This window comes from Oryzias latipes, chromosome 19, assembly GCF_053564925.1.
Source record: "Oryzias latipes strain Hd-rR chromosome 19, Olatipes_Hd-rR_3.1".
Lineage (NCBI taxonomy): Eukaryota > Metazoa > Chordata > Actinopteri > Beloniformes > Adrianichthyidae > Oryzias > Oryzias latipes.
In genome coordinates this window covers 22,590,853-22,616,757 of record NC_136255.1, presented here as the reverse complement: position 1 = coordinate 22,616,757, position 25,905 = coordinate 22,590,853, and the positions used below count along the sequence as shown (strand labels likewise).

At 38.8% G+C, this 25,905-nt stretch overlaps 1 protein-coding gene across 11 annotated transcripts in view; it reads right to left on the bottom strand.

The window, feature by feature from the left end:
• LOC101159950 (disintegrin and metalloproteinase domain-containing protein 11) overlaps positions 1-25,062 on the bottom strand; it is a 33,659-nt gene extending 8,597 nt beyond the window's left edge. For 3 of the 11 annotated variants that reach the window (XM_023949608.2, XM_023949611.2, XM_023949605.2), the window contains exons 1-20: positions 24,789-25,062; positions 24,541-24,698; positions 23,272-23,348; positions 21,715-21,778; positions 12,166-12,248; positions 11,977-12,034; positions 9,817-9,877; positions 9,194-9,330; positions 7,555-7,629; positions 7,399-7,470; positions 5,025-5,191; positions 4,844-4,928; positions 4,690-4,780; positions 4,491-4,542; positions 4,287-4,386; positions 4,135-4,206; positions 3,823-3,915; positions 2,288-2,368; positions 1,294-1,408; positions 1,057-1,162 (exon numbers count right to left, since the gene is read on the bottom strand). In XM_023949608.2, coding sequence (XP_023805376.1) covers positions 1,057-1,162; positions 1,294-1,408; positions 2,288-2,368; positions 3,823-3,915; positions 4,135-4,206; positions 4,287-4,386; positions 4,491-4,542; positions 4,690-4,780; positions 4,844-4,928; positions 5,025-5,191; positions 7,399-7,470; positions 7,555-7,629; positions 9,194-9,330; positions 9,817-9,877; positions 11,977-12,034; positions 12,166-12,248; positions 21,715-21,778; positions 23,272-23,348; positions 24,541-24,698; positions 24,789-24,849 — 1,808 coding nt within the window. In that variant the 5' untranslated portion in view covers positions 24,850-25,062. The remainder of the gene's footprint in view (positions 1-1,056; positions 1,163-1,293; positions 1,409-2,287; positions 2,369-3,822; positions 3,916-4,134; positions 4,207-4,286; positions 4,387-4,490; positions 4,543-4,689; positions 4,781-4,843; positions 4,929-5,024; positions 5,192-7,398; positions 7,471-7,554; positions 7,630-9,193; positions 9,331-9,816; positions 9,878-11,976; positions 12,035-12,165; positions 12,249-21,714; positions 21,779-23,271; positions 23,349-24,540; positions 24,699-24,788) is intronic. The other 8 variants (XM_078937267.1, XM_078937269.1, XM_023949606.2 and 5 more) reach the window with 6 other exon arrangements.
• Between the last annotated feature and the right edge of the window lie 843 nt (positions 25,063-25,905).

Sequence of the window (25,905 nt, the reverse complement as noted above, 5' to 3'; positions counted from 1 at the left end):
TTGCAGCTGTTTTATCTCAAAAGTTGCGACAGTTTTCTATAATCACTTTGAGCAAAGAGCTGTAGGGTGATTTTTAAAGCTGTTGTTTTTCCCTCCAGTTTATTCAAAAGCAATTTAATGTAATCTCACAAAATAATTAAATAAATAAAAACTGCAAGATTCCTTTTTCAAATAGTGATTTATTTTAGAAATATATATATATATTTTGCCTTTGCAATAGCAACTGTAAATTTTTAAACAATTGCATATCGAGGAGTCAAATTATTGTGTTCATCAGGAAAATATTAATTAAAGACACATTAGCACGTTATTTTTTTTGGTGACCTTTAAATGCTGACAGTGTTGTCACTCTAGTGGTACTGTTTACTTGCTAGAATGTTTTATTTGAAGGCCTCTTACATCACCCTCAGTGCATGTCTTGGTTTTCGTGTATGCGGCGTGTGGCGTGCCAAAACGTCACAAATTTAAATGGAAGTACCTTAAAATAAGGCTTTTACAGCAGTTATTAGGATCAAAATAGATTGATTACACTGATTAATTGCAGGTCACAATTAATTACTTGCGCAAACGAAGAGAAAAAAAGATTTTCTTTTGTCTTAATCAAAAATTGAACTTTATCAAAAACGTTTTATTTATTTTAACCTTAATTCTGTTCCTTTTTTTAATTGCCATTACTTTTATTTAAGCTCAACTTGAATCTTTTCCAAAGTGATTGAAGTCTGAAACTGAATTCATCCTTCAATAAAGATATTATTTTAAAAAACTGTTGTTTTTGTTAGAAAGACACAGTAAGAGATGCTGTCACATTAACCCAATGAATCATGGGAGATGTAGTGGAAAAATAAGGATGGTGCTGATGCCAAACAGACTTCCGCCTCCTAACTTTGTTAATTTAATGTCTTTTTACACGTTATTGTCTTTTTACACGGTCCGACACCGGATCCTGCGGAAAGCTACTCTGCTAAACACGATACTTGATTGGTTAAAAAATGCTGCATCAGATAACAATCATTCAAATGTAAAACAGCTTTTGATGATAAAAAACAAATCCCTCACTGCTTGTTGCACTGCACCCATCCCTGACCACGGGGGTCTGGACCGCAGTTTCCTTTCTCTGTGCCTTCAGAGTTCAGCTTTTCGTAGCAAAATCTGTCGGCCGAGTCTGAAAGGAAAGAACCGTCTTAAAACAAATTCAAACATTTTAAAAAAGAAAGTATGTAAGAAAAAAAACACACGGTTTGATTAAAAAAAAAAACATAATCAATGGACAGAGGTGTTGAATAAAAATGGTACCGAAGCCCCACAGAGTTCTGCACTGGTCGTCTCTGGTCTTACAGCGCCCTTCATAGCAGCGACCCCGACCTGCAGCACAGGCGTATCCGTCCAGTTTGTGGACATTGTGAGGGCACTTCAAAAGGAGGGGGTCACATGACAGCAGACTTCAAAATCAAAAAATCAAATCAAACTTTATTTATAAAGCACTTTTTCAGACATTTTTAACACAAAATGCTTTACATCACAAAAACATTTTTTTAACTTGACGAAACAAAAGTAAAAACAAACAGATTCACACATGGAAATGATAAAGTACCCCCCCCCCATCTTTATGCACACAACAAAATAAAGCATAAATGAGATGCAAATTTGGTTTAATTTGAAATATTTTGAACAATATTTTGGGGATCTGTCCACACCGGCGCCCACCCCACTCATGAATAGAGGTCACTACCAATAGACCAACCAATCACAGCAAGAGGCCTGTGAGATCCCACCGCCTGACCACTGAGGTTTAAAGACCCACTGCCCTTAGCATTGTTCTTCCTGCATTTTTATGATGATTGACATTCCTTCATCTTCCTCCGTTTATTCCCTTTCGGGGTCACGGGGCTGCCGGAGCCTATCCCGGCCACTGATTGACATTAAGCTCAAAATTTTATTTCCAAGCATTTGTTTATTCAAATCATTAGCAAATGAAAAAAAATTAAAATGGGGGTGGGGGGGGGCTGGGGTTGTTCTGCATTAATAGTCCCGCCCACAACTCCAAATTTCGAATGAACTACTGCCACTCTGCAGAAACTATGGCCTAGAAAACGACACAGGTTGTTGTTTTTGTTTCTGAAAATGGCATATTTATATATTTAAAAAACCCTCTAAAAACCACTGATCAGTTAATCACTAATCAGTGGAGGAACCGTGAATAAAGGTCCCTATAAGGAAATTACTAGAGTTCAAATAAAACGTTTTTTAAAAAAAAGCAATCAACAAAGCTTTATCTCTTTTTTTTCACCTGGCTGGTGTCTCCTGTGCAGGTCTCTGCAATGTCACAGTCGTTGACGGCTTCACGGCACGTCACGCCTCTCAGCTCATACTGGATCAACCAGAGGGGAAGATTAGAGACAATAAAGAAACGTCTGAGGCCCACGAAATGACTAAAACAGTGACATTCAACCCTTATAAAAAGCTTCAACCCTGTTTAAAGTGAGGTACAGTGGTCCCTCAATTATCGCAGGGATTTGTAACCTGCGATAAAGGAGATAAAAGAGAATTACAAATGTTTAAGGCTGTAAAACCCCTCAATACAGACATGAACAATTTAAAAACATTTCTCTCTTGTTTAAATCTTAAAGTTCAAACCTTTAAAGAAACTAAATCCAGTGTTATAAAATGAAAACAAAAATCGGCTGGCGATCAAAGATCTAAAACTGCAAAAAAAAAAAAAAGAGGACATTCAAAGGTCCACCACACCATACTATTTATGACCAATTTGTTTTATACTTAAGTCATTTTCCTTTATAAAACTCATAAAAATGAAATAGTGTTAATTTAATTAATTTAATAAGCAACTCGCACTAGGGTTTGGTACCGAGCCCCGGTATTGAACGAGCCCGGGGGCCACATTCTTCAAGACCGCAGTATCGTTAAGATGTGGCCTCATCCGTTCTGCTATCGGTACTGGAGAAGTCACATTTTTTGTGTCCCACAAGATATAAACGTTATCTGCCATATTTAACTCACAGAGTCAGCCAATTTCCCATTAATTAATGATGATATTAATTTCGCTATTCTCGCAGAAGAGGAGAGGTCTGTCTGGCTATTTGTGTACAAGGGGGGCGGGGCTGTTGTTCAGACAGTACGCGGCGCGCATACAATTACTTAAATCTGTGCCAGAGCGCCCCGACTATCCTGTCAACCTGCTGCTATGATGACCGTATTTTGCGCTCTCTGTGTAGAACTCTCTGGAGGGGCGCGAGGAAAAACGACTCGCTGCTGCAGAGGATGTGAGCAGGTGAGCAGGTAGAGAGGAAAAGCAGGTAGAGAGGCGGGGGAGGGGCTTTGGCTTCCAACTCTGTCATTGAGATGGAAACACGGCCGTCAGATTAAGACGCAGCTTTCACTGCGGGAGTTGGAGCAGAGACTTTTCTCTGGGATGATTTTATGAACTCAAACATTTATTTAATTTAATGTTTTATATTTACATCATGACAGCAATGTCAAAACATCACTGTTTATTTTCTTTAAATAACTTCTTTTTACATGTATTTTATTTTTGAAGTTAGAAAAACGTATAAAGTAAAATGTTTTGTTGAAAAAAACATTGTTGCATAATGAGGAAATAAAACACTTTATGATCGTAATTTGTTATTTATTTATTTTTCGTCCTCAAAAAGTATCAATAAGAGTATCGTTAAAATTCCGGATCGATAGGCAGTATCAATAAGAGTAGTAGTACCGTTAAAACCTTAACTTTACCCATCCCTAAATCGCACTCTCATAAGTCCTGACCCAGGAAGGTCCCTCAAGAAGGACCCTGAAGGAACTCACCTTGCAGTCTCTGCAGCAGAGCCCATTACTACACAAGGCATTGTGGGTAAGAGTGCACTTTTTACAGCAGTTGGCTCCTTTCAGAGCACATTCCTGAATCCAAAAGGAAAAAAAAAACAAAATGGTTTGATCAGAGAAATTATTCTACAACTTTAGCATCTACTTCAACTTCAACAGACAGATCTGACACAGATTTTATTTTTTGTCTTTATCCATCACAGTAAAAACATGTAATTTCTTCAGGAAAATGACAAAAGGTACTTGAATGCTGATGTGCATCAAAGCGACCAAAAGGTCTTCAGCTGCTCTCACCTCATGTGACCCGCAGTCACATTCCTCTCCAAGCTCCACAAATCCATTTCCACACTTTGGAGGGTCCAAAAGCTGCAGGAAAACCCTAAACATTATGCATCTGTGTCTTGATTTCTTTGCATTCAAATCTAACCAAACGAATCCCTTCTCACCATTGTAGGCTTGTTGAAGAGGCAGCTGCCTCCTCCCTGCTGGAGGAAACGCAGGTACTGCTCAATACTGCAGCGGGAAAACTTCCTCGGCAGGTAGTAGCTGTTTCAATCACACAAAAATGGACTAAAAACGGCAAACCAATGCATTCAAATTCATGTAAGATGGTTAGAAATCCTAAAATATATAAAGCTACAAGTTTATACCCCGTATCTTCCATGATGCAGCCAAGCCATGGGTCTGGACACCTGCAGCTTCCTGGACAAACAATGTACTTTAAGTAACAAAAAAATGTGAAATTAAATAGGAAATAGTGAAACTAAGAGGATAAATCACCATCAAAGTAATAAAAATAGAAACATTTAATGGAAAAGTTTCTCAGGAAAGCAGTGACTTGAGCTCTACCTGCAGATGTTTGCTCCTTGTTCCTTAGCATGCCGATGTTCTGCCCCAGACTCTGACACAGAGTGATTGCCATGGGGCCCCTGCTGCCATACTAAACAGATGAAGTTTTTCAAAAACCCATTCTTCTCAAAAAAAACGTTTTCTTTATAGTCACCTCATTGACGCCTCCACCCCGTGTCAGGGAGCAGATGCCTCCGATGTACGCCGCCTCGCCACGGTTGCTCTTAAACGTTTTCCCGCTGTGAAGTAAGACGATTAAAAAACTCGCACGAGAAAAAAAGAAAGTGCCAGAGGAAGACGACAAATGACGTTTCCAGAGAAAAGATGAAACCCACGAGAAGAGATGCACGGCATCGCAGCGGTCTCCGATGCTCTTCTTCCTATACTTCATGAAGTCTCGCAACGTGAGCATGGCGTCGTCAACAACAGCAACTTTGTTCTCAGACGACCAGGTTTCCATGGCGACCAGGACGATGCGGGTGTTAAGCTGCTCTTTGTAGATCTGAGTGGATCATAAAAGGGAATAACCAATAAAGAAACGCTATATTCTAACCTAAATCAGAAAATAACTAATTTATGAATTTCAAATTCAACATATAATTAAAGCTGAGAGTGGCGTTTTATGGCCTGCCTTCGCTACCTGCCCTTGTCACCCCCATTACCCCCTTGTTACCTACCCTCACTGGTTAAGTCCCTGCCTCAAGCCCTTAACTCTCCCTCATGTTTTGGTCGTCTGGGGGAGATGAACAGGTCTACACAATTTTTAGGAGAACTGTCAAAAGTAAACTTTTGGATAACCTCGCCCACATTCCTAAAATGTTCATATCATATTTCAAATTGTTTGGTTCAGCTTGAGCCAACAACTTTGTCACTTTTGCAAAATCGCTCACTATGCTGAGATTATTAATCTACAACTCCAGAACATTCCAACTCCCCCCCCCCCAAAAAAAGTAGCTTTGCAGTGATGCTTGAGGAGTTATGAGGGGATGGATCAAAATTCCTAGGAGGTGTTAAAATCTGTAGCTGGAACTAAAGGGGATTGTGTTCGAAAATTCAAGGCGGGTGCCTCTTCCCAAAGACAAAAGTCAACAAAACTTCTTGGGTGGTTGTAGAAATAACTTGGTGGTGAATGTGTGAAATTTTGCGACGATTGCTTGAAAAAATAAGTTGTATTGGTTGAATACTATAAAGCATTCAACCCATTGTTTTCCTGTTTCTATTTATTCCTTTATTACAGCATCTTCCCATGTTTTTTGCCGCCTAACTTCTACAATGTTTCTGCAATTTTAACCATTCAACTATTAAAATGTTCAGCTCTTCCAGCTTTTTCCAGATATGACTTTTGGTCCTTCAAATCCTTAAACTTTTTAAGAGATTCCAAGATTTTTGCCTCCATTAAAATACATAGGCGCAGAACATCACTGGTTTGAGACCTGGCGCTGGCATTTTTCACAAAAATATCTTTTTTGTTATTTTGCTGATTTCACTTAATTTATGGTCAACTTTAATTATTTCTTTCTTTATTTATTTTTTGCCAATCATTACCCTTTAAGCTTCATTTTCATTCAGCAATACAGCATTCAACCCTGCATTTTCTTCTGGATATGCAGCTCCTTCTAGTTTTTAAAATGTGAACATCGCCAACCTTCACACTTTACCTTTGGCCATCCCATAATAGTTTCAAAACTTCCTTTGAACTTTCCTGACATTTTGATTTGTTGAAATACTGAAATATTGTTTGAGCTCTATAAGAGATTTTTTTTTATGGTTTCTTTCGCTGTGATGTCATCCTTCTTAAATGGGGGGGGTTGGTTGATCTCTATGCCCAGCATTCATTTTCATCTTTGGTGAGTTTTTGAGTTTGTGGTGGGGATGAAATGTTCCCTCAAAAGCGCTGTAAGAAAGAAGAAATGCTAAACCAATCTGGACTTTGCAGTCCAGAACAGAACCATGGAAAAATGTTAAAGAAAACTTCTGATTTTTAACCATAAATGAATGTGGTGAAGACAAACGTCTGCAACAGCTTTCTGTGAACAGAAGATGGCGCCGTCACCTTAAAAGTAAAGGAAGCAGCAGCCACAGAGCTTTGTGAAACAAACCCCTTTAGATGATCAGATAAAGCAAAAAAAGTGTTTTTGGTCACACTGACAGACAGCTGCAGAGGCAAGTATTTGGACTGTTTCCATGGAAACTAATGCACTTATTGTACCTATAGATTGCTAAAAGCTTTTACACAGTTCACTTTTTTCATATGTAGTGTGATCATACCAAACTATAGGTTAAATTCTTTAAAGATATGATTAAAAAAGATTAAAAACTATATAATTTCTTGCAGCTTTTTAAAATTGAATTAAAAGAATGAGCTTTACTGACGATTGATTTAAAGGATCTAACTGCATCTGTATACCTAATGGAAAGGTGATTGCAAAAACATCAAACTGGAAAAAATAAAAACAATTCATAAAAGCTAAAAGTCTGGTGTTCTGCTTCACAGAAAACTGAAAGAAAGACTTGTGGAGAACTTCTGAAATGTAAAGTTGTTTAAATAAAATTGTCTATCCAGCAAAGTTTCCTGTGCAGACTAAAGGTGATGGTGGATGTTCTCTCATAAAGTCTTTGCTGTAAAGACGACTGGAAGAGGAAACTCAGCTAGGTATTCCCTTGGATTATGTGGCATTTAGAACTTGATCGACTGTAACAGTTTCTCACCAAATCAGCCATGTTCACCACCGATTTGGCAAAATTCTTCGTCTTCTCCGTGGACCGATCTAGCCGAACAAACTGGAAAAGACAGAGCAGAATATTTTGCATTTTAGGGAATTAAGTATTGAAAGTACATCTTCGGTGAAAGTGTTTCCCACCTACCATTTCATAATCGTTTACAACCATCAGCTCGATGTATTTGGTCTCCGTCAGGACGGTGCGTTGTCCACGCCTCACCTGCAGGGCGAGAGGAAAGACGACGCACAAACGCCTATTGTCACAAAAACCTTCACAAGACAGAGACGCACAACGTATGAGCAGCAGACAATACCATCCCTCATGCAGCAGAAATGCCTGCTGAGGCAGAGAAACTACAGTCGTTCTCTAAAGGGCAACACAAAGAACTACATTCATTTATTTATGCTCAACAACAAAGCTCATCTTTGGATTTGAGGTAAAAAAGACACATTAACCGTAAAAAATCTCCCACTTTGCAATTGTTTTAATAAAAAACTTTAATAATAAACTACAAATAGAAGTGATTTTTTTCTAAACTATGGAACACAATTGGACCTAAATAGAAGAATTAAGTCACATTCTCAAAAATATTTAAACTAAAATGTGTTAGTTTGAGTTTAAATGTCCATACAACTGATTCATTTAAGGGTGATGCTATCCAAAAAAGAACCAAATATTAAGGAATTTATTTCATAAGGTAATATTTGGGTTAGAAAAATGAGAGCTGCCTGCAGCTGCTGCCAATCGTGACTCAGTTACTCACCATTTAGTCCCAATTTGCAGCTTTAAAGCATTTTTATCAAATTCATTTAAGTCATAATGTTGTGTATTTCAGAAATTTGGCAGTGAAGATCCTCTAATTGAATCCCGTTTATCTGTGAATGTTTCAAGCTGTACTTTTCAATAGGAGCGTAGTAAGAACCAACAAAGTTGATTTAGATACAAATAATTGATTTAAAAAAAAAAGTCAGACTGTTTGTTTACCAGCTTTTTAACGTTTCCAAAATTGTTCTTTAAAATATAATAAAAAAATAAAGGTTTCACACTGTTTTACCCTGATTCAGAGTTAAACCAGACAAAAAGAGATGAAAAAACATAGAAAAGGAAATAAAATCTCGTCTGTAATCTATACTGAAGGCCGTGTCACACGGTCACTACGTACATTGTGCGCATTTGCCATATATGAAACTAGATAGATACCGTAATTCATAAGAGTTTGTGTGTTTGTCATTCGTGGATTATTTTTAGCACACAGATCTTTACGTGAATTTAGGTTTTAAGCTGTTTGAAATTTTTGGTCGGTTGAGAATTACGTAGTTTACTCGTATCTAATGCAGTTTGTACGCAGTCATTACATTTCGAGATGCATTCGCAGATTTGTGGCTTTCCATGACCGTTCCACACATGTCTAACGGACTTTTTCATGAATGAACCACCGATGTATAACTTTTATGTCGTGTCTACGGCCCACATATCGCATTCATATACGCACTGATGAACAAATCACTAATGAATTGCATCTAAACAGCGCGATATTTACGCACGGTTCATGTCCTGCGTTGATTTATAAGTTCTTTGCGTAGTTTTTTCATACTTCTGCTGTAGTTCTTTCGTGATACATCTGTGAAAATTTCACATAAAGACCACAGCTTTTCTTACTTTTTCCATGTATATTCACAGACGACCAATTTTCATCCGTGCAAAATGTACGTAGTGCCTTGAGGAAGATTTGCACGACACATAGCAGCTAACGGTGAGGATTGAGTCGTGCACAAAGACTGACTTGTCTCTTTGAGCGTCTCAGGCCTGGAAAAACCTTTGTCTCGCTGCTGGTCGCTCCACTTCCATCCTTCAGCTTGTCTACTTTGCTGTAACCATCTGACTGTCCTTCAGGCGCCGTGCTGTTCCCGGAGCACCCTGCTGCACGCAAACACATAGCAGACACACACACATTCACTCATAAAAATGACGAGTCATCAGTCCGAAATGGATTTAACAGCATATTTTAGTCTCCTGCCAGTCTGCAGAAAAGATCAATATCACGCAGCCAACAGAGGAAGTAGCAGCAGAAGGAGACACGAAGGTGGCAAAGGCGAGAATGATTTTAGGAGAATTAAAGAAGTGTTTGGGATGAACAGAGAGGGAGGAACATGAGACATCCAGCAAGGTCGAGGAAGACAGACAGACAGGCTGTGACTGCACCGTCATTGAAGAAAAATAAACGTGCACACTTCAATGCAACTTGATAAGGACACAAGAAGCTGCATTCTTGTCAAGTCTGGCTGCAAATCTCTAGAAAAGTTGCAGCAGATTTGTAAACTCAAGTTAAAAGCTCGTTTAAAAAAAATCCAGAGGATGCTAAATAAGTCAAAAAATAAAAGAAAGACTTCTTGATTTCAGTCCTACCTGGAAAAGGAAGCTGGAAGAGGTCAATGTCAGGTATCCGATAGACGATATGATTTTCCTGCTCCAGAAGAAAAAAGAGCGAAAAAAAATAATTTCAAAACACAATTTCGAAAGTTCAGTCTATGCTTTTATATTAAATGAAATCTTTTGTTATCAGTAATGCTCTTTCCATATAGCATGTGCATCCTACTGCATCGATGGTGGTTGACTTTCCACAAATCTAAGTATTTTGAAACTGTGAGGCAAAATATGGAGTTTTAGGGCCAGTTTTCAAACTTTTTTATCCATTATTTTATTACGACTTTAAAGTCTTAAAGTAACGAGGAAAAATTAATAACTATAAGAATAAAGTCCTAAATATATGACATAATTCAAGACTGTTGTAAATTTACGTGTCTATAGTTGTAAATTTGCAAGGAAAAAAAGTCATAAATTTACAAGAAAAAAATCATCAATATACAAGAAAAAAACTTGATAATTTCAAAGAAGAGAAGTCATACATTTACGAGAAATAGTCAGAAACTTACGTGTTTTAAAGTCGTAAATTTACAAGAAAAAAAGACTAAAGGTGTTTGTTTGAAGATTAAAATTTTGTGAAGCATTAATAACGAATAGGTTTCAAAAAACAAGCCGGCTTTGTGGGGTTCGGTGTTGGTAAGGCAGAGTTTCATATGTAAAATAAAGAGCTCAGAGACACATTTAGGTGTTGAGGACGGCTACTTTATTCTGCCATCATCATTCACATACCCAGAAATCCATTTGTCACCTTACGTCATAGAACTGTCATGCGCACAAGGATGCAGGGATCCTGCAAGCCACCCATCCATGAATAAAATATTAATAACTGTAAATAAAACAAAAGAGCTTCCAAATATTTGTAACGTTATCGATAAACATTCAGATCAACTGTTCAATTGAATTTAGTCAGTCTGCTCTGCTGCTGCGTGGCATTCACTTGCTGCACTGGATGCTCACTTCGACTTTAATCGCGTACATTTACGAGATTTAAAGTCGTAAATTTACTACTTTGAATATCTAATAAAATATTTTTTGGTGGCCATAAAACTCCGATCATCTTTTGATCTATTTTCCAATGGTTCATAGTAGTTTTTCAATTATGATTATGACGTTTATTAGCAAAAATCAACAAACCTGGGTTGATTTCTAGGACAGATTCTGCAGAACGGCAGTAGTTCATTAGAAGTTTGCCTCCCAGTTGTGGTGCAGTGCATAAAATAAAATACGCTCTCCCCCTTCTTGAGAGCGTATTTTCTACCTCACAAACACAGTCTTTTTCAAACTGCTTTGTTTTCCCCGTTTCACAACAATTTGAATAAGAAAAAAGATGCCATTTCAAGCTTTTTATATATATATATATACATATATATATGTACATATATATATGTCCTCCATCGTGTGAAAAATGCCACAAGAACATATTAAAAAACACGATTTTTATCTGAGTAGGTCTTTAAATTAAGTCAAACTTGACTTAGAACAAAATTAAGAAACCAAAAGTCAGAAACAAAATTAGTGATTAAAATCTAAATTTTATTTCTGTTAAAACAGTCATAAATTTAGATTAAGTTTAACTTTTATTTGCACTCTGGAGAAGTGAAAAAAACCTTAAAAACATAAATGAATGAACCAAAGTAAAACCTCTTGCAGTATGAAAAGAATATTTTCCTCTGACGTACAAACAGATCAATGCGAGAAAAGTGCTCGAATGCATTATTAATCAGATGTGTGACTGTCATGAGGACGTAAACGCCACTGGACATGGTGCTGCACTTCAGCTGAAGATAAATACTTTATGAAAATGACCCATCTGAGATGGAGAGCTAAGCAGAGAGCCCGGAGTTTATGATGAGCTGAGAGGCCATCGATCCAACCCTCCACTCCATGTAATCGAGCTGTGCTCTGATAACTGTGGTCCTCAGTGCAAAAAAATCTCAACATCTCCCTTCAGCTGCTCAATACTCTTAAGTTTTATCAGTGTTGTTTAGTTTTTACACTTCTGAGTTGATCTTTTTATGTCATTTTTGCATCCGTCTTCTTAAAAAAGAAAGACATTGTAAAAGAAAACACTAAATTTAGTCTTTTTAAGGGTTTTTGTTTGATGGCAACAGAGGAACAGTCTGACTCTTAGTCAGTTCTCACCTGAGAATTCCCAACAGGTTCAATCCCATAAGAGAAATTCCCATCGGAAAACATTCCCCTGCAAAAAAAAAAAAAAAAAAAGCTGCTATATTACTCATAAAACATTAATTGACTTTACTTCTACATTTGCGACAAACTTGAACATTTTAAAAATGTCTTAAAAGAATTTTGTCAAGGTGTCAAACTTACTCCAAGCCAAGACAGGTAGATAAAGCCACCCAGGAACCCGGCAGCCCCCGCACCCGTCCGTGGTAATAGCAGTGCTCCCCTCCCTGGAACCAAACAGACGTCAGTAAGACACTGAAGCCTCCATCCTCCAGTGTCATGTTCATGTCAAATTTCAGAAAATGAAACCAGAACCTTCAGGAGGGACCTCTGGGTGCCACTGATCACCTAAACCCTTCCTACAGAGTGTATTTTCCATCAGCCTGAGGAAAATAAACTCAGGAAGGTTGGCTGGAGGAGATCAGTGACCAACCTCAACTACAACAGAACAGTCTGAGAAAAATCTGACTGAGCTGCTGCTGCTGCAGAGGGGAATTTCAGCAAGATGATCACATGATGGAATTTTTATGGGAAAAAAACCACGATAAACCAGCTAAATACAAGTTTAACAAATTTTCAGCTAAAACTCCAGATAAACTAGATCCTACCAACCAATAGCTGTCTTTTAACTTATTTATGTTTTTTTTTTTTTAAAGATCCATCACAAACCCATAAAAGCCAAAAGCTATCTTTAACTGTCTGTGGTTTACAGCAATGCAAAAATACAAATTCAGTTTAAAGCCAGACTATATTTTCACGGAGCGGACATTAAGATGTGATGGATAAATGCAACAAAATTAATTCATAGAACATTGACAAAAACTGTATTATCAATATAATAAAAAGCCCTTTGTATGAAACTTTATTTAAAAGTGCATTTGTAACATTACAGAGACATTGTTGGGCTGCTTAGATGACTTGATAACTGGAAATGAACATGCAGGGATGTACAGACTGACAGATGTATACCAGGAAGAATTGATGGATGCATGCTTAGATGAAAAAATTGAGGCAAACGTTGGATTAAAGGATGGGTGAATGTATAATTGCAAGTTTTCATGCTTAGATGAAAGCATGACTGCAAATACACATACTCAGATGAAAGGATGGATGACTGTAGAGGTGAATGCTTGGATGAAAGGATGGATGACTGTAGAGGTGAATGCTTGGATGAAAAGATGGATGACTGCAGAGATGAATGCTTGGATGAAAGGATGGACGACTGTAGAGGTGAATGCCTGGATGAAAGGATGGATGACTGTAGAGGTGAATGCATGGATGAAAGGATGAATGCAGAGGTGAATGCTTGGATGAAAGGATGGATGACTGTAGAGGTGAATGCTTGGATGAAAGGATGGATGACTGTAGAGGTGAATGCTTGGAATGAAAGGATGGATGACTGTAGAGGTGAATGCTTGGATGAAAAGATGGATGACTGCAGAGATGAATGCTTGGATGAAAGGATGGATGACTGTAGAGGTGAATGCCTGGATGAAAGGATGGATGACTGTAGAGGGGAATGCATGGATGAAAGGATGAATGCAGAGGTGAATGCTTGGATGAAAGGATGGATGACTGTAGAGGTGAATGCTTGGATGAAAGGATGGATGACTGTAGAGGTGAATGCTTGGAATGAAAGGATGGATGACTGTAGAGGTGAATGCTTGGATGAAAGGATGGATGACTGTAGAGGTGAATGCTTGGATGAAAGGATGGATGACTGTAGAGGTGAATGCTTGGAATGAAAGGATGGATGACTGTAGAGGTGAATGCTTGGAATGAAAGGATGGATGACTGTAGAGGTGAATGCTTGGATGAAAGGATGGATGACTGTAGAGGTGAATGCTTGGATGAAAGAATGGATGAATGTAGAGATGAATGTTTGGATGAAAGGATGGATGACTGTAGAGGTAAATGCTTGGATGAAAGGATGGATGACTGTAGAGGTGAATGCTTGGATGAAAGAATGGATGAATGTAGAGGTGAATGTTTGGATGAAAGGATGGATGACTGTATGGGGAAATGCTTGGATGAAAGGATGGATGACTGCAGAGGTGAATGCCTGGATGAAAGGATGGATGACTGTAGAGGTAAATGCTTGGATGAAAGGATGGATGACTGTAGAGGTGAATGCTTGTATGAAAGAATGGATGAATGTAAAGGGGGGTGTTTGGATGAAAGGATGGATGACTGTAGAGGTAAATGCTTGGATGAAAGGATGGATGACTGTAGAGGTGAATGCTTGGATGAAAGAATGGATGACTGTAGAGGTGAATGCTTGGATGAAAGGATGGATGACTGTAGAGGTGAATGCTTGTATGAAAGAATGGATGAATGTAGAGGTGAATGTTTGGATGAAAGGATGGATGACTGTAGAGGTAAATGCTTGGATGAAAGGATGGATGACTGTAGAGGTGAATGCTTGGATGAAAGAATGGATGACTGTAGAGGTGAATGCTTGGATGAAAGGATGGATGACTGCAGAGGTGAATGCCTAGATTTAAGGATGGATGACTGTAGAGGTGAATGCTTGGATGAAAGGATGGATGACTGTAGAGGTGAATGATTGGATGAAAGGATGGATGACTGCAGAGGTGAATGCCTAGATTTAAGGATGGATGACTGTAGAGGTGAATGCTTGGATGAAAGGATGGATGACTGCAGAGGTGAATGCTTGGATGAAAGGATGGATGACTGTAGAGGTGAATGATTGGATGAAAGGATGGATGACTGTAGAGGTGAATGCATGGATGAAAGGATGAATGTAGAGGTGAATGCCTGGATGAAAGGATGGATGACTGTAGAGGTGAATGATTGGATGAAAGGATGGATGACTGTAGAGGTGAATGCATGGATGAAAGGATGAATGTAGAGGTGAATGCCTGGATGAAAGGATGGATGACTGTAGAGGTAAATGCTTGGATGAACAAATTAATGCATACATGTTAATAGGAATGGATGGGGCAATGGATGGATTCAAATATGCACGGACAGACAGACGGACTAGTTATAGGTTATAGGTGTTGAAAAACTCAGCCAAGTGAGAAATAAATGGATTTTATCCACTTCAATGTCCCTAATTCTACCACAGTGTGTTAACCTTTCTGCATAGCTGAATATTTCAGTTAAACCTATCGTCCTTCCGGGTCGTCCATTACCTCAATAAATCAATGATCTGGGTAATGTTCTGCAAGGTGACTCAGTGGAGTGTGAAACCTTATCTCATCAGTACATGGAGTGTCCTAAATTTAAAGCAGATATTCACAATCTTCAAGAGTATTTTCTCATGAGTGACTTGAATATCACCTTCACAATTATTCAAGAGTTTTTGTCTCAAATGAAAACCTGATTAAACCTCCAATGTCATGTTGTCCCACATTAACATTCTCATTTCTACAGCTGGTCACTGTAGTTAATTAATTGCAACAAAGTCAAAAGAACTTTCTGTTCTATTATACTAATGAAACAAGCACAGAAAACTTAAAGGCTTATGAATATGCAAGTGTCTATTACAGGTTCAGGTAAGTGGTGACAGTGTGAGTGGCAGTCTCAGCTGACACTTTCGGTTTGGCGAGAGCAGTCGAGAAACCTTCACCTGCTTATTCATAAACCCCTGCAGAGCTAACAAGTGGCTGATCGTGTTTTGAATATAGTGTTTCAACTCTATCTCTCAGTTTACAGTACAGGATTGGTCAGATTACAACAATCGGAGAAGGGATTCAGCTGTCTCAGTCAAGGCGCTCATGCATCTTTGATATGATAAAACTTGAACATGTGAATGTGTGATGAACAGGTTAAGCTGTTTGTAATGAGTCTGCCACCCGAGACGGTTTCTGTCCAAACCAAAATAAAAGTAGATGCTTTACTTTCATAACTTGGTTAAACTTGACTTTAAAATTCAGAAAAAAATCACTTACAGAAGCAAAATGCAAACATCAGAAGGATGCACAAGGTTTTGCAGGAAGTAGGCCATGTTCATTTATTTTCTCTCAGTCTCTGCCAATTATCCCTGTATAAACGGATCTAAGTAGAAATAAGTCCTCATAGGTACAGCCTTGCAGTCAGGGGAGCTTTGATGACAAAACCTGTTCTCATCATGTCAGCCAGGATAAAAAAAGGTGTTTATTTTCTTTCTGTAGGCTGGTGGAACCTAGAAAATAGGAACAAGAATCCATCTGCCTGGCAGGATGTGCCAGACATCAGTTTTGGTGTTAGGAAGGTGTTTTTCTTCACTTGGCTGCTTCAGTCAATTTATGTACCACTTTTTTTGAAGATATGACCTTTGATTAGACACATAGGTGTTTTTAGAACCCTAAGCATTAACAGCAAACCTTTTAACATCCATAAACTGAAAAAAGGAGATGTAAAAAATAAAACATTATGTGCAAAAATACATTTACATCAAAGCAGCGACACGATCGAATAAACTCTTAAGACAAAGTAAGTCAAAGCTTAATACAATGGTCAAACAAATAATTGATAACAGTCAATTAGGAGCCAATCCCAAAAATAATCAACTTTAATTGATCCTATGACTGGGGTCAACATTGGTTTTTAATTATGAGTATGCTAGTTTTACCCAAAAACTTGTATTAAAAAAAAGTCATTTTCTAGGACATAGTTTCTGCAGAGTTGCCGTAGTTCATTTGTAATTCACCCGAGTTGTGGGCAGAACCGATGCGCAGAGCAACCCCGCCCTCAACCCCTCCTTGCTGCTGAAAGCACTCGATTTGCACTCTAGCTTAAAGACCCTCTCACTCCCAACCTTATGTTGCCAGTGCAACAAAAACGATGACCAACATTGAGGCTCTCCAGGAGTACAGATTTGATCCAGATTCCAGTTTAGACGAGGAGAAAGAAAGACGTACATGGCTCTAGTCGTCTACAAGTGGATGCATCAGAATGGAGCAGAGCAGGGAGCTTGCGGCCTACCAACTGGTGCTTTTACATCCCACCTACAATTTCTTTTAACTGCATTTTTCGTCTGCTCCAGATTCATGATCCAATAATAAAGAAATATTCAGCGCAATTTTCTTGATGCATGTCCTCAGTCATCAGAAAAACACCACGAGAACATGTTAAAAACACAATTTTCATCAGATTGGGCCTTTAATGAACTCTGATGAAATAAGCCAAAGGAATGTACCTTTCTTTTTTCTTTGTTAAATGTAGTTTACTACAAACAAACAATTTCAGGTGACAACTCCAGGTTTTATGGGGCCTCCCCATTTTTATGAAGTCGCTTCTGCTCTGATTCACTTAGTCGAGGAACAAAATGACTTTTCCCCTTCTTACTGAACACGCAGACGGCACCAAGCACTTAGCCCCGCGCAGGAAAATAAATAAATAAAAGGTAGGATTACAGGGCTACATTGAGGAAATCAAATTGCTTGACACAGCAGACACTGAACAGAGGGTGTGGCTTTTCAAGAATGAATACACTTCCACCCACGGAAATGAAACATGTTGTGCCTGAAACTGTTGACTTAAAAGTTGAATGCAGAGTGAAAACAAGAGCCGAGAAAGTCAGTGAGAGATGCCAGCCAACTAATAGAAAAATGATTTGTCCAAATCCTCATTTGAAGCCTTCCCAAAAGGTTTAGTAGCAGCCGTTTCAAAAACTACAATTGTAAAAAGAATAAAAGAATTAAAAAAATAACACACACAAAAACACATAGAAGCTACAATGAATGAACCTATTCTCCTGAGGCATGTTACACATCACTCTGTCTCTGCAGTGCATCCCATAAGAGAATTTTGTTTCCGGTTAAGCCGTTCCGACAGTCTAGCACTCAAAGTGTGCGTCTCCTGCCTTCTTTCTCTCCACTTTCACAGGCTCCTCTAACCACCCATTCACACTTGTACGATTTTCTATTATAGTTACCATGGCAACTGTCTACTGATTGCCAAGGTGGGTATTTGACAGGGAAAAAGGAACGTGATGCGGACAAAGATAAAAATAAAAAGATGGACAAAATATGTTGAACCGCCACGCAGTGTCTTCCTACATTTAAGACAACATGACTGGATGACACTATAAAGACTTATGCAAATGTGGAGCCAAAGCAGCACTGGGAGTTTCTTTAGATTCAAGGAGATGAGAACATTTAGCAAAACAAGGTAAACTGCTTTGCTTTTTCATGGGCCTCTGAGTTCCCTCGGCAGCTGTTGGTCTGTTTTCAAACCTTTTTCTATCGTGTACAGTTTCTTTTAAAGACGCATTCCGATTGAAGTGGAGTCTTTAACGTGTTCTTGCAACATTTTTCAGATGATGGAGGATATATATAATACAAAATTAAGCTATAATGATGCTCAATTGGTACAAAGGAGCCCAAAGGGGGCCAAGAAAGTATCCTCCTCACCATTACGCCACCACCACCAGCCTGAACAGTTGATCCAAGGCAGGATTGATTCATGTTTCATAGAGTTGATGCCAAATTCTGACCCTACCATCTGAATATTGCAGCAGAAATGGAGACTCATCAGACCTGGCAATGTTTTCCAATCTTCTATTGTCCAGTTTTGGTGAGCCTGTGTGAACTGGAGCCCCAGTTTCCTGTTCTTTGCAGACAGGAGTGACACCCGTTGTGGTCTTCTGCTGCTGTCGTCCATCAGCCTGAAGGCTTGATGTGTTGTCCGTTCAGAGCTGCTCTTCTGCAGACCTCGGTGGTAACCTGCAGTTATTTGAGTTCCTGTTGTCTTTCTATCAGTCTGACCATTCTCCTCAGACCTCTGGCATCAATGAGGCATTTCCGCCCACAGAACTCTTGCTCACAGGATTTTCTTTTTGGGACCATTTTCTGTAAACCCTAGAGATGGTTGTGGGTGAAAATCCCAGTAGATCAGCAGTTTCTAAAATACTCAGACCAGGTCATCCGGCACAAACAACCAATCAATCACTTTTCTTCCCTGTTCTGATGCTCAGTTTGGACTGCAGCAGATCATCTGGACCATGCTAGATGCCTAAATGCAGCAAGTTGATGACATTTGATTGGCGGCTTAAAAACTTGCGCTAACGAGCAATTGGACAGGTGTGCCTAATCGAGTGGCCATTGAGTGTATATAAATCTATTAGAATCAGAATACTTTATTTATCCCAGAGGGCAATTCCATTATCAGCAGAGCTCCGCTCATAAACTCTACAATAAACTTGTACAACACCGTGTCAAAGTGACACTCCACGGTCCCAGGGGTGTTTTTCTGTTTAGTCATTGATTCATTTGCTTTTGTTGTAGTTGTTGTTTTTCAATTTTAAATTGTTTTTTGTTCCTGAACAGTTGTTTGTTTTTGTTTTTGGTGTGAACTTCATTAGTTATTTCTGTATTTTGAAAAAATTTGTAATGTTTTTTTACAGTTTACATGTTTTGCAGACCGCATGTTTTTTACACTTTTGCAGCTGTATTTATTTAATATTTAATATTTATTTCTTTATTTAATAAGAATCTTATTTTTTATAATAATTTTTCATAATAATTTTAGTAATATTTTTAATTATCTAATATAAATGTCATTTGTGATGTCCTTTATTGATGTTATATTATATAGATTATTCCTGAATGTCGTGTTGCTCCCACAGAAATGAAATTTCCCCATTGTGGGATTAATAAAGTCATCTATCTATCTATCTATCTATCTATCTATCTATCTATCTATCTATCTATCTATCTATCTATCTATCTATCTATCTATCTATCTATCTATCTATCTATCTATCTATCTATCTATCTATCTATCTATCTATCTATCTATCTATCTATCTATCTATCTATCTATCTATCTATCTATCTATCTATCTATCTATCTATCTATCTATCTATCTATCTATCTATCTATCTATCTATCTATCTATCTATCCATCTATCTATCTATCTATATTATGATCGGATCTTCCAAACGGGGTAAGACCTCCTTGGACTAATGCGGGACAGTGAACTGGGTCCCAGACAGACTGAAGAACAGCAAAACAAACCATCCTGGAGAATGGAAAGTAACAATTGCCGTAAGGAAAAGAAAAAAAACCCTGAATGATCTCATGAACCCAGACATGGAGACATGACTGGCGATGTAGCACCCTTCAAAATAAATACAGTTCAAACCAAAAACATTATCTGTATCTTCTGTGCATTACAAATGAGATATAAAGTCAAAGCTACCTCAGATGATAGCTTCTCTACACGCAATGGGAGCGCCTAGTTCACGAACACATTTTTTGGCAAGGGTTGACAAATGCATGTCAAAAGAGGCAGCGGAAATTAATTTGACGCATTGAGCGCAGCATTACACTGGGCTTGGTGAATTGATTCATAAATGTTGGACTTTACTCTTTAAAGTGCGACTAATACTCCAGTGCGACTTATATATGGGTTTTTCTTCTTTGTTGTGTGTATTTTTTGTTAGTTGTTTTTGCTACTGCGACTTATAATCCAGAAAATACAGCATTGTGTGAAAGGCAGACAGGGGTTTGTCCATGTTTACATTATTAAAATCACCTGGGTAGGACATCTGTTTCTCCGCCTCTCCGTGGACGATGTCACACGCAATTGTACGGTTAGCAGAAAACAGTTACTAAAATGATGTGTGAGAATTCCCTGAGCAAGTAATATGGACGCAGTCTGATGGCTGAAAGTTCAACGTCCGGGGCCACACCCTTTTTTTTTAACAGATATGTTGTCGGAGTGACAGCACATTTTGTTGATAAACACGGAAAGCCTTCCTTCCATATTTTCCATGATAATTGAGGGGAGACACAGTTGAAATCTCTTCCTCGATAAATGTGTGCATTTAAAAGAATGTATATAAAGCAAATTAAGCTCATTTCTTTATTCAAATCGTTGTGAATCCGGAGGGGACAAAAAAAATGCAGTTTGTTTACCGAAAACAAAGCGCCTAGGACAAAGAAAATACGCTGGGCAGGCCAGAAGCTCCCTGCTCCGCTCCATTCTGATGCATCCACTTTCAGCAAAATAGACACTTGTCCGTCTTTGTTTTCCTTATCTGAGCTGGTTTCCTGCTCAAAACTGTACGGCTGGATATTGCTCACCAGTTTTGCTGAACCAGTAACATTTGGTTGGGAGTGTGGGGGGCTGGAAACTAGTAGAGAGCGCAAATAGAGAGCTCTCAGCAACAGGGGGTAGAAGTGGGGAATGCAGAAACTATGTCCTAGAAAACAACAAAGAGTTTTTGATTTTGGCTTAAAGCAGCATCATGATTGAAAAACCACTGGAAATGCTTTAACAGTACTTTAAAAGGTGATCGGAGAGGCTTTTTAAGTATATCATATGAAGAGCAATTCTCCTTTGTTGATTGTTTTTTTTCTACTAAATACACCTTAAATGTCTTTTTTAACTTTTAAAGACAAAATACACATGTTTATACATACAATGCAATTACTGTCAGTGTATGCTGACAGTAATTAGAAAATAAATGAAAAGGAAAGACTGAAGCTGGTTTGGTGAGCTAAATATCTAAATGACTAATACAGAAATTAATACAGAAATTTCAAATACGCCATATACCCTATGGGATTTAAAATGAATTAATCTCCCTTTTTGGGTAAAGAAACTTTTACAAAATTGTTGCAGCCCTTGGTCAAAGCTGAGCTGCCAGGTTTTTTGCTAAACTAACACAAAGAGCTAAAATAAAAGAGTGGCTGACATGTTTACACAGTGAGAAGAAAATTCTTGGCAAACCTACCAAACTCTGGGACTGCTGTCCATTTCCAAAGTGCCGCTCCACATAGTCTGTAGACAGAAGATTGCTAGAAGGAAAAAAAAATTAAGAACATTTAAACATAACCTCTGTTTTTAGTATCTTCCCTGACTGACTCACAGCAAACCATTGCAGTCATTGCTGTTGGTATTAGAATTGTAATGTTGTGATAGAAAGCCAAATCAATCATTTTGTCTCTTAAATCTGGACTCTGTGTGCAGACAGGTTTTTCCAAATTTCCGTCATCTTAGTTGATGGAGTAGGCCTGCACAATATACCGCAAATTTATCGTTATCGCGAAATCAAGCTGTGCAATATGCATACCGCAAAAGACGGCAAAAATCGCAATAAATGATTACCTTAAATGTGCTAAAACAAACTCATAGCAGCTTGAAATATTGAACAAATGAAATAAATCCCTTTATGCGTTTAACCAATCAGAAGGACCCGTTTACGTTGTTGATCAATCAGATGAACCCTTTTATGTCTGATGTTTGCCTCCTACGTCGACAAGGGTCATTTGGAGTATAATTTTTAACCTGTTGCAGTGAAATGGAAATTATGTTTTGGTTTTTTTTGCTATTTGTTTATATACCGCAATTTATATCGTTATCGCAATATTAATTACCAATATCGCATATCGCGAGTTTTCCTCACATCGTGCAGCCCTATGATGGAGGATTACGTTCTGGTCTCTAAAGGTTGATCCAGATGTTTGGCTGCTGGTTTGGCCCTGGAGGCTGACACTCTTACCCTCAGCTGTTTCGCCTCTGGTTGTGTTTCTTTATGGAAAGTTCAGCTGCTTCCACAACTGGAATGGGAGTGGCGTAAAGATAAAGTCTCTTTTCCACCTAAGTGAGTTTGCGGACTGACATTTTTTAGCCAATCATTTTTTTCCTCCAAAAAAACGTTTGTCCTGGAGTTTGGTGATTTTTTGGAGGTTCAGTCGGATGTCCCTTCTTCTTGTTGTGGTGTATTGATGAAAATGGCCGCCTGTTCCACCATGCCTCCTGATAAGGCAGATGCAAGGTCCTTGAGGATCTCAGAGCATCACTGATAAAGTTGATCAATCATCTGTTTCTGGAACATCTAATTAAATGTAAGTTGAAGGCAGATCACTATGATTATTATTTACCATCTGCATTTCAGATGAAAAAAATAGTTGTTTTTTGGTCATATGCTAGTCTTTTGGGGGTAGACAGAACAAAAACATGAATGAATTAACTTTTATATGGCTCGACCTAAAAGACTCCACCAGGCAATGAGGCTGGTTTCAAAATAAAAGTCTCCGGAGCAAAGTTAGTTCACCATAAATGTAGGTCAAACAAATGTAGAACCAATCAACCCTTCAACAGGTATAAGGTAGACTGGTTCTAAAAACTTGTTTTTGTTTTTTGTTTGTTTGTTTTTTAAACGCTGATGATCCACGTCAGGCTAAATGTTTGTCGTTCAGAATCCTTGCAGGAGGTGTCAGGGATCAAACCCACAGACACACACTCTCCATCTTTTTCTCCAGTCTGGATGTGAGCTGTGTTTACTTACTGGTTGAGTTCAAGGTCAAGGATGAACGAAGCGCCGAAGGCCTCTACCAGGAAGCTGCTCTGGGACAGATGGACGGGCTAAAGAGGAGAGGAAGGAGAAGTAAGAAGAAAACATTAAACTAGCCGATTAAAAATCATTGAGATCCGCTGAATATCAGGCGTTCTGTCACTGTTTTGATATATTGCATAATTTCCTGACGTGGCAAATTGTTAGCAGAAATATGACATCAAGAATAAATAAAAAAAAACAAGGATGTTCATGGAAAAACAGCAACAAAAAAATGCAAATTTATAATAAAATGGAGAATTTGTTTTGAAGTATTTGGAATGCATTAGCAGCCGTATAGTTCTGAGCCAGATGTCAGCTCGGACGAGAAAAACAGAGACGTTAATGGATTCATTTGTCTGCAAGTGGATCAGAATAGAGTAGAGCAGGAAGACTTTGGTCCAGCTGCTCACAAAAGAGCTTTTTCAAACAGCGTTTTATTTTCGGTCTGCTCTTTATTCATCCTGATTTAAATAAAAAGATATTGAAAAACGCACTTTTGATCTTCATTTTATATCTATATGTCCTCCATCATGAGAAAAATGCTACAAGAAGAGTTAAGAACAACAAACCACAATTTCCAGTGGAGTGAGTGGGTCTTTAAGGAAGATCGACTCATTATGAATTCCAGAATCAGACTACCCCTGCTCTGAAATCCTGTAGGGATTTACTTAGGACTTCCTGGGTATTTTCCATTTGAAAGTTTTCACGTTTTTATTTTTGAAGACCAACTCTTCCACACATGGATTAAACGAGAGCTACCTGCCTCTTCAGACCCATTCAAAAACTGCATAGAAGCAGAAAAGTGCACTACTGTTTGCTTTTCATCTACATTTACATGTGCGGGCTCCTGTTTCTGCAGAAGTCAGGAGACGAGGCGCTGATGAAGGTCGGCGCCAGGGTCAGCGCTGTGTCATATCCACTGACCGGCAGCTGTCTCACACTGTCCATAGCACAGGTAACATAAGAACACAGGTGGAGCCGTGAAATATAACTTAATGAGGTGGGGGGGAAAGTGGGTGAAAGGTATAGGGTGTTTTCTTTTTTTGTCCCCTTAGTTGGTGAAGGCTGAGGTGTGGCTGCCATCATCAGATATAATAAAGAAATTAACTTTTTATTCCCGCCCACCATCACATTTGCTTCTATTGTCATTGTTCATTGTACAATGAAATTGATAAATGCAGTAAATGTGTTTACTTGGGTTACTGTTGAGGAGGAGCTCACCTGCTGCGTTTCTTGTTCAGGGGGGTGTTTGACCCGGGTATCCAGGCGGCTGTGCAGCATCTCTTCATCGGAGTGGACCTGTTGGAGGAGCCGCTTGGGCTGGACCAGCTCCCCCGCGTGCGGCTGCCCGTTCTCCAGCGTCACGCGCTCCCACAGACCTGCGCGGCACGCGGACATCGAAAAACAAATAAAGAAGTTATCGAGTGTTTTTTCCTGCAAATACTGAAAGGAGCGCGTGGGCGACTCACCTGTCCCCGCACAGCTCGCGCACAGCGAGGCGAACAGCAGGCATGTTGTCGCGGCGGGCATGGTGCTCTCATCCCCCGTGATTCTTGCCTCCCTGTTGCCCCGTCACGCGACGTGGCGGCGGTAGCTGGGCTGCGGACGAACACGGCGGCGGGTTCGGTTGCGGTTCGGGGCAGACATCTCCCCGACACACCTTTCAGCTCACCGCTGGTGGGAACTCGCTCCGAGTCCTCACGAGTGAGGCTGCGCTGGCGCCGCGTGCCCAACCCCTCATCTGCAGAGGCGCGTCCAGAACACCTTGACTCAGGGGGCCATAGCGCAGGGCTAGGGGGCACCTCATTGAGCGGATTATAAAATAATAATTTTAAATCAGTTTCGAAGTTGAATAACTTAATACAATGATTAGATTTAATTATGAAATTTAAATAAATACTATTGCATTCATAAGAATTATTTTAAAAGATTAATTTGATTTCATTAAAGATCCACTCCCATCATTGTTTGATCTATTTTAAAAGTATTCTCAACGGTCTTTTTTTTATTATAATTATGCAATTTTTATCCAAAGTCCAAGAACCTGTCATTTTCAAGGAGATTGTTTTTGCAAGGTGGCAGTACTTCATTATAAATTAAAGTCTGAGTTGTGGGCACAAATTAAGCCCCTCCCATTCCCATCATCTATCTGTTTACACACTTTCCTTCTAGCTTACAGCCTCTCACAACTTCAGTCTAATATTAAAAACTTTTTTAAACAAAAATGGGAACAATTTTGGAGCTAACTGCTACTGTTTGAGCCAGATGTTAGATCAGATGAGAAAACAAAAGCGTAACAGATTTATTTGTCTGCAGCTTACTGTAGTTACTTGTGTCACACTTACAAGGTTTTTCAAACAACAAATTTGCTTCTGCTTGTGATTTACAACATGAATAAAGAAATATTCAGAAATGTATTTTTAATCTTAATTTTCTTTATATCTGTCTGCCATCATAAGACACTGCCACAAGAAAATTCTAAAAACACCAAAAACACCATTTTCACCAGAGAGGGTCTTTAGGTATGATTTCAGTATCGGCAAACCTGACTTTTTCTAGCATTTTACTGCGTGATGGTACAGACCT